Raw genomic sequence first — 9,498 nt, forward strand, 5'->3', positions numbered from 1 at the left:
CAGTGGGGAGAGGACACATCCCTGTGGAGCGCCAGTGCTGATTGTCCCAATGCCGGAGGTGACACCTCCCAGTCTCACCTGTTGTTTCCTGTCTGTCAGGAAGCTGGTGATCCACTGACAGATGGAAGGGGGTATAGTGAGCCTTAGGAGTTTGGAGTGGAGAACTTCCGGGATTATAGTATTAAAGGCCGAACTGAATTCGACAAACAGAATCCGGGCGTCTGTCCCTGGGCAGTCCAGGTGTTGCAGAATGTAGTGCAGCCCAGTGTTGACTGCGTCGTCCACTGACCTGTTTGCACGGTAGGCAAACTGTAGGGGATCCAGCATCTGTTCTGTTTCAGTCTTTAGGTGGCGACATGATGACAGATGTCAGAGCGACAGGTCTGTAGTCATTCAGTCCAGTGATGGAGGGTTTCTTGGGGACCGGGACGATTGTGGAGAGTTTAAAGCAGGAGGAGACGTCACACAGCTCCAGAGATCTGTTGAAGATATGGGTGAAGATAGGAGCCAGTTGGTCAGCACATGCTTTGAGACAGGAGGGGAGACCCCATCTGGGCCAGGAGCTTTCCTTGTCTTCTGTCTCTGAAAGAGCCGATTCACATCCTCTTCACAAATTGTGAGTGAAACTTGAGTGCTGGGAGGAGTTGTTAATGTGGTTCCCAGAGGTGTGATGGGGCAGTCAGTGTGCTGGGTTGGATGGGAGGAGTGAAGATGTTGTTCTCAAACCTGCAGTAGAAGGTGTTGAGGTGGTCAGCCAGGTCTTTGTTTGCTTCAGAGGGAGATGGGGGCGACTCTTGTAGTTTGTGATGTCTTGCAGGCCTTTCCACACTGACGCAGAGTATAGAACAACACACCTACACATGTGTACACACACATCAGCAGGTTTACTTACCTATTTCAATTATATTGTGCTCAAAATAGATAAAGACATTTTGGTTTATACACAAATAATTTAATCTTCTAAATGTGAAGATCACAGACCAGATTTTCACCTTTATAAAACACACATTTGTACATAATGTTGACGTTAGGGTTAGGCTTAGGGTTAGGCTTTCAAAAATAAAAGTCTTAATACTTTATTTATCATCAACAAAGAAAATGCAAAGTAAAGTAACAGAAGAGAAAATCAAATCAAGTCAATATTTGATGTCACCAGACTTTGTAAGCGCTTGAACATCACATCCAAAAACCGCAGTGTGCTCTGAGCTCTGTCCTGGGAGAGACTGTGCTAACAGTCGTGTCATGGTGTTTGACCTGTGACATGAAACTGTCTCCACATCCTCACCTCAGTAACAGAGTTTGGTTCCTCACCCAGTGTGAAGCTCCAACACAGATGTCTCTGTTTCACTTAATGACTGGGTTTCATCCTACATATGAAACTGATGATGATCAGCACCTGCTGGTATCACTGGTTAATCACACACCTGCTGGTATCACTGGTTAATCACACACCTGCTGGTATCACTGGTTAATCACACACCTGCTGGTATCACTGGTTAATCACACACCTGCTGGTATCACTGGTTAATCACACACCTGCTGGTATCACTGGTTAATCACACACCTGCTGGTATCACTGGTTAATCACACACCTGACTCTGATCCTACAAAATCACTGACTTTGTTAAAATGTACAAAGGGTGCAAGATGCTAGTTTAAAGCCAAAGGGTCATCACAGTCACACCAAATATTGACTTGACTTTGAATAAAACACGTCTTTGGAGTGGAGAAGCAAACCGGAGAAAGTCCCTGAAGTACAGGGAAAAAACAAACAGCACACACTCAGAGCTCGAACCTAAACCCCAGAGGTACTGACCACAAAGCTAGTAGCTGCTGCTGAAACTACAAATTACAATGTGTGGGGAAAGTGAAGGTCAACTGGTGAAGTCTCTGGACTTCTGGTTGCAAGTTTAAATCTGTTCTGTTGAGCCGCTGCTGGTCCTCAGAACAAGGCCCTTAAGTCCCAAATGTATAAATAAGACTTTTTACGTCACATCAATGATAATGACGTCAGAAAATAGCTTCAATTTCAAATGGTACTTTTTTAAACAATCTGTTTTCTGTTTTAAATGTTTCATGTCACTATTTTATCTGTTTGGTTTCTTTTTTCTTAACAGTTTCTCACCGGATAGATATATAATTTATTTTACAACAGAATATTTAATTTAGTGACGATAAATAAATAAAAAATAAAAAATAAAGTTGATAAATTTATGTCTTCTGTCACGTCATTATCCACAGCAATGTACAAACATAAATAAAAGGAAACGAACTGCATCGTGTTTACGTTCAGATGGTTTTTTTATTCAATAACTAAATTAAATAGAAATAGAATAAAAATATATAACAACTTCAGTCTTCTTTATCTAAAGATTGCCTCACAGTCCAATCAGAGTCCATTACGTGATTATAAATCCAGCCAATCACCGAATAGTGGGCGGGGCATGTTGGAATACAGGTGGGTAAAGAAGCAGTAAACGTGTAAGAGGAACACTGACAATAACGAGGTGTGGAATTTAAATCTGAAGCTCAACACCAACAAACACACTGTGTGTCTGTGAGTAGTGTTGTGTCTGTGAGTAGTGTTGTGTCTGTGTCGGTATTTAACCGTATTGACGAGCTAGCCAATGTTGCTAAAGCTAAATCTGGGTTGTCAAACTAGCAAGTTAGCTAATAGCTTTAGTAAGTCAGTGTTGGTTTAATTCTGCTTTAAAGCTTCGGTTTATTATTCGGCCAGTTTTCCTGTGATGAGCTTTATAACATCAGCTGTGTGTTTTCGTTCTGCCTTTCAGATATTGTGCATTATGAAGACTAAAGTACAGTCACGTGATCTGGGATAAACGCCCAAAAGTCTTGGTACCCCAGATCCTGTAAACACCCGAGTATTGGGTACACACACTGAACACTGTATTGGGTTCACACACACACTGAACACTGTATTGGGTTCACACACACACTGAACACTGTATTGGGTTCACACACACACTGAACACTGTATTGGGTTCACACACACACTGAACACTGTATTGGGTTCACACACACACTGAACACTGTATTGGGTTCACACACACACTGAACACTGTATTGGGTTCACACACACACTGAACACTGTATTGGGTTCACACACACACTGAACACTGTATTGGGTTCACACACACACTGAACACTGTATTGGGTTCACACACACACACTGAACACTGTATTGGGTTCACACACACACTGAACACTGTATTGGGTTCACACACACACTGAACACTGTATTGGGTTCACACACACACACTGAACACTGTATTGGGTTCACACACACACACTGAACACTGTATTGGGTTCACACACACACTGAACACTGTATTGGGTTCACACACACACTGAACACTGTATTGGGTTCACACACACACACACACACATACATACTTACTGAACACTGTATTTTGTTCACACACACATTAAACACCATATTCAGTTCACACACACACCGAACACCGTAGTGCGCTCCCGCTAACCCACAATGCACTGCAACAGTGTAACTTGTCATCGCTCTTTGGTTGTTTAATTGCTCACGTGACCATAAGAAACCCCACATAAGTCCGGGGTCCCATCTGCTGTTTGTCGCTCCCTTCACCATGGGCACCACACTGAGTGAGCCCTGCATCTACGACAAGCTCTCGGAGAGCATCGACATCCTGCGGCAGTCCGGTTACCGGTACGGCATGTCTGAGAGAGAGATCGAGAAGTTCATAAAACAGGTCCTGGAGACCAACGAGCCGCGCAGAGAACCGGCCCAATTCCCCGTCCTGAGGGCCTCCGTCAAGGTAGTGAGCTCATCGTCCAGGTCTCAAATCACACCTCACACTCAGAGGTCACTGTACTGACCATCATCTCCATTTAGTAGGTGTACAGGTGACAGCTACTAGGTCACAGCCCCTGCGGCTAAATGAGTGAGATGAAGATGAATCCTAAATAAGACACACCCTAGGTTCATTTACACTGAATGTGTCACACACACGAGCGTACACACACACTCTTTACAACACTGACCCACAATCAGTTTGTTATTCTTTCTTTCTCTTCTCTAGCTCTTACATACACACACACCTGCTGTAACACACTGCTCTACTGAAACAGCTCTGGAATGTTTATCTGTGTTTTAAACACACAACCATTGCAGTATTTAAAAATACTTAACCATGTTTTTTATTGAACACTTTCCCTCATGTTAAGGTCATGTCGGTGTGTACCAGCTGACTGGCCCATGTCATTGTTCATGTTGCGTGTGTGTGCAGGTCATCACGGTCGTGTGTGTTCTGCTGCTGATGGTTTTGATGTTTGCGTACACTCAGAGTTTACCTGCGTCCGGCTCGGTCGGCGCAGCAGAACAGTACAACTGGTCGTCGCCTCTGAGTCACATCCGACTGCTGTCGCTGCCCATCGCCAAGAAGTACAACCTGCACAGTAAGAGCAGCGCCTCCACTGGACATCTTTTAACTGTCATGTGTACACACTCACTCAGACTTTTCTGTCAGTCCTGATCCTCTGTAACCGTGCGCTCACCCGAATGTCGAGACAGGAAATGTGTGGGCTACAATTTACTGATCTGTGATTTATTAGAGTGCAGAACTTCCTTTGGTTTAAATCATACTGTTGATTTGAAGAACACAAAGACGCTCTGTATTAGCTGTGGATTAGTAGATTAACTAACTCTATTACACACACTCACCACAGACCTTCTTTACTGTTCAGAACTTTCTGACCATCAGATGTGGTTAGGTGCAGGCAGGAGCTGAAGCTGTGAGACTCCAGAAAACAAAAGATCAGAAAAAAGATCAGTCAGAAAGTTTCACAAAAAACATGACTCTGAAACCTGAAAGTTTAGAATTCAATTTTAAAGTACTTAAAATTCACAGTGACGGGGTGTGTGTGTGTGTGTGTGTGTGTGTGTGTATAGGTTTCCATGCATGGTGGAGCGTGAGTCACACACTGCTCAACTGCTCTGGATGTTCCACTGTTTCTGCGGTGCTCGAAGTGTCCACGTTAATAAACAATGAGTCTGTTCACAAACACACACAACCTGTGTTAGTGAAGGTGAGGGAACACACGCGCACACACACACACACTTTCATCACATCTATCAAGCACCGACCCACAATCAGTTTATTCATTGTTTCTTTCTCTTCTCTCTCCCCTGCACACAGGGTGGAGAGTCTCTGTGTTTGCGGAGGCAGCAGCTGGAGGCGCTTCACTCATCACACTCTGGCTGTCTGTCTGTCCTGATGGAGGAGAAGGAGGAACTGATGTCAGAGGTTTTCCCTCAGGGACCAGCCAACTTCAGCCTTCTCTGGTGCTGCACTGCTCCTGTCTTTTGTTACTCCACCTGTCTCCATCTCACTGACGTTAATCAACTCTCTGTTTCTCTGCAGGAGGGTCGACCCTGAGTCGAGGGATAACGTGTTTCACTCACTCTTTCCTAGTGCACTACTGTGCCCCCTTATGCAGAGTGTAGGAAGGACAGTGCAGCGCTGTCGAGTCACACACAGCACCAGCTCTCAGAGCAGAGTGAGAGAGTGTGTGTGTGTTTGAGAGAGTCTGTGTGTGTGTGTGTGTGTGTGTTAGACAGTGAGTGGGTGTGTGTGTGTGTTAGAGCGTGTGTGTGTTAGAGCGTGTGTGTGTTAGAGCGTGTGTGTGTTAGAGCGTGTGTGTGTTAGAGCGTGAGAGTGTGTGTGTGTGTGTGTGTGAGAGAGAGTGTGTGTGTGTGTGTGTGTTAGAGAGAGTGTGTGTGTGTGTGTTAGAGAGAGAGTGTGTGTGTGTGTGTTAGAGAGAGTGTGAAGGAGTAAGAGCTGTTGTTTGATGTCACATCTGTACATTTTTTGCCTGAAACATTTGGATGTAAATGTATTGTGTGTGTGTGTGTGTGTGCAAGGGAGAGTGTGTGTTAGGTTGGTTATTGGTTGGTGAAGGCTTTCCCACGGTGCGTGTTTTACCGCATCAGCACTGCCAAACACACTGCAGCTCCTTTAACTTGTGGCTTGAACCGGGGGATCTGGGTAAGTACACACACACACACACACACACACACACATACACACACACACACACTGTTGAATTAAAACAACCTGTGCACAGTTGTATATGAATTGTGTGTGTACAGTGTATGCAGACCCATATTTCTGGCAGCTGGAGCTGTTCCCTGGTCGAGGAGAGAACGTGGTTTGTGACGGCTCGGGTGTGTCAGACTCCAGCACGCTGCCTTCAGCACTTCACTGTGTTTAGTTTATATTTTCCTCATCAGGAGGACATCAGTCAGAGAAACCTGAGAGCTCCACTGCTGCAGTGTTGGACATGTCCCACCCTCTGGCTACACATTTCCTGTAAAATAAACATACAAGATGTCCTTTATACTGATTTCTACAGATGATGTGACGTATTGATGGTTGGCTGTACAATATTTAAGAGACTGAACAGTTTAACACACACCACAACATTAATGGCCTTGTGCTCTGTGCTGCAGGGTAACATTTCTGTGTGTAACACGTCATGTGATCAAATGTTTCAGATGTGGATCAGAAGAAAGCTGTGAGGACTAATTCCACTGTACACGTGAAGATTTGGGAAGTTTGATTATTTTGGAATGAAAAATCAAGTTGTTTCATGTAAACAAATGGAACTTTGTCACAAGCCTGACTCTGATCTGTTAACTTCAAGTTGTTGTTTTCTTCATTTATAAAGAACTTGTACATTTATTTTAATTTTGATTATTAAATGTATTGTGTCTCTGAATAACTCTCACACATTCAGCTTCCCCTCAAATATAACACAGTAAAGCTGTCTAAGCTCTGTGTGTGTGTGTGTGTGTGTGTGTGAGGGAACGACACGTGCACACAGAAAGAAATTAATGCAGAATTTGCATTCATCCTTCTCAGCTTCATGTTGATGTTGCAGTACACTTTATAACAGCTCCTTGTTAACTCCCTCACCTCAGACTAACGCTCCCAATCCCTTTAGTCCCCACAGTGTGTGTGTCTCACTGCCTATAAACACACAACCCCACACTGAAAAGTAAACTTTTATTACAAATCAGTTACATATTTTTAAAAATCTTTTAAAGTATTGCATTATTGGCTTGTAAAGATTGTTTTTTAAAAAAAAATATGTCTGATTTCAATATGATTTCTGCTCAAGTCAACATCCATGTTGAATAATTTCCATCCCCTTTACGGCTCATCCAAAAATCTTCCCTTGAATGAGTGAGAACGTGTGATGAGCGGTGATGGAGATGGTGTTTAAAAAGGAAGTAAAACAACATTTACATTTACAGTATTTGGCAGACAACGACAAGTAAAACAACAATTTGCTGACTAAAGAATTAAGGGGTAAACTAGCTGGTGTTCTAATGAACTAACACAACACTTGTCTTTAGGTGAACTGGCTTCTGGGTAATTATTGATCGTGATGTTAATAGAGGACTCAACAAGGGAAGGTGATTAAGTGTTCAACACACTACTGAAATGTAACCACACTATTATTATTATTGTCTCATCTCAGTGAAGTGATGTTTAAATTGATATGAATATTTATATAACACACACACACGATACTATCTGTTAGAATCTGTACTGGTGGTAAAATTGCAGGTATATAAATATATATATGAATAAATACAGATGTATGTTTAACACATGCTGTGAGTGCATTGATGATTTCCTGCAAATTTAATTGGAATAAAAATTCCATGTTAATTACAACATCGTTTACGTGTTAAGACCCTTTAGTGTTCAGGGTTTATTAACAAACAAACTCAACCTTTTGCAGTAGCACAAACCTCTAAAGCTGCTGAGGGGCTGGTGATAGAACAAGTAGGTCGGGGCTTCAGTCTGTGACGTCATAATGATTGACAGGTCAACGGGCACTGAAATGCCTGTTTTTGGGCGCGGGTGGAGTTGTTAAAGTTTGGGAGAAGAACTAAACCCCTTCTGTGCCACCCACTCACTGTACACCACGTGTAATGCTGTGACCTGACCAGCAGGGGGCGACCCAGGGCTTTTACACACACAAACAGACTTAGGTCTGGTTTGGAAAGTTTTAGCGAAACTAAACTTTAAAAATAAATGAATTTTATGGGTTTATGCTGAATCACTTCATCTGTATTAAAGTTTCTTTAGTAAAAGATATGAGACAGAAAGCCTTTGTGTTTAGCCGTAACCTGCATTAGCTTTAGCATTAGCTTTAGCTTAGCCCTCCTCACTGCTGGGGTTACCGTTTATTTATTTTCCCCAACATTTTGTTCAAATTAAAGATTATATCGTTGTTGCAGTTACCTGGCCGTGAGAATAGACTCATGAATTGTTTAGTTTTCTCTGATTTAATCGTTGTTTTTGTCTTTAATGAGGTAATCCCCCCCCTCCCCCCCATCACGGAACGTCCTGTTCTGCCTCAGCAACAGCTTCTGATTGGCCGTGACGTCACTTCCTCTCATGGCAGATGTGTTTATAATGTACATTATATTACACAACTGTGAATAAAAACTAACTTTACAGCAAACATTATTAACACACAAACCCAGATCTCTGTTAAAGCTCTCAATGGCTTTGTAAAGTTAGTGTGTAAAATAATTAACAATATTAACATAAAACCTGTGAAAACACAAGTTATATATTTATATATAAATAAAACCTCTCTTTTGGATGTTGTTCATTAAGCTTTTTTTGTGACAGAACTACAAGGTTCCCCTATTTCGGTTCAGTGAAACCTTATTCTGGTATATTTCTGCTTTGTGTTCATTATTAAAGGTGTTAAAACTGAACCAGGTCACATTCTGTCTGCTGTATTTATTTAGAACATCTGGAGAAAGTATTTTTACTGAAAAGAGGAGGTGAGTGTGTGTGAGGTGGGATGGAATACCTTTATAAAAGAGTGTGTGGGGATTTCCACTTTCTCCTACGCACACACACACACACACACACACACACCAGTGTGCATTTAATGTTGGTATCAGTGTGAACAGCAGGGCGGCGTGTGTGTGCTGTATGTTTCGTGTCTTACGTGCAGATCAGAGCTGTATGTGAGAACACAAAGCTATGATTCACATGCCACTCACAGTTCTCTCACCCACAGAAGAACTGAGAGTACATCCAGTTATTTACACATATCTCAGTTAGCGCACGCACATACACACACACACACACACACACACACACACACACACACACACACACACACACACACACTCACACACACACAAACTGACCAAATGTTGTGCTGATGTTAAATCTCAGTGAGTTAAAAACTGAGTAAGAACTGAGAAATCCTGAGTGCTGTAAACAGTTTGTACACAGTATAAATACACACAAGTACAAAGTGGTCTCAACACTCCTCCAGTCAGCTGGCTATTATGAGATTATGAGTTTGTAGTATGTTAGAAGAACATGCATCCTTATAACATATGTTAGAAAGACAGATGTCCTCATGCTGGAGACAGACATCCAGTAGGGACTGGAGACATCC

At 42.6% G+C, this 9,498-nt stretch overlaps 1 protein-coding gene across 2 annotated transcripts; it reads left to right on the plus strand.

Annotated features, from left to right (window-relative positions):
- Window positions 1–2,437: 2,437 nt before the first annotated feature.
- c22h6orf89 (chromosome 22 C6orf89 homolog) lies at window positions 2,438–6,777 on the plus strand. Of its 2 annotated transcripts, none has more exons than XM_060858376.1 (8): window positions 2,438–2,557; window positions 2,793–3,812; window positions 4,284–4,452; window positions 4,946–5,082; window positions 5,193–5,338; window positions 5,418–5,553; window positions 5,918–6,041; window positions 6,146–6,777. In XM_060858376.1, exons 2-8 carry the CDS (start codon window positions 3,624–3,626, stop codon window positions 6,265–6,267), a joined length of 1,023 nt encoding a protein of 340 aa, XP_060714359.1. In that variant the 5' UTR covers window positions 2,438–2,557; window positions 2,793–3,623; the 3' UTR covers window positions 6,268–6,777. The 2 variants fall into 2 exon arrangements, with proteins under 2 accessions (XP_060714359.1, XP_060714361.1); XM_060858378.1 differs by having other exon boundaries at window positions 2,441–2,507.
- The last annotated feature ends 2,721 nt before the right edge of the window (window positions 6,778–9,498 follow it).

This window comes from Tachysurus vachellii, chromosome 22 (genome assembly GCF_030014155.1).
Source record: "Tachysurus vachellii isolate PV-2020 chromosome 22, HZAU_Pvac_v1, whole genome shotgun sequence".
Classification (NCBI taxonomy): Eukaryota; Metazoa; Chordata; class Actinopteri; order Siluriformes; family Bagridae; genus Tachysurus; species Tachysurus vachellii.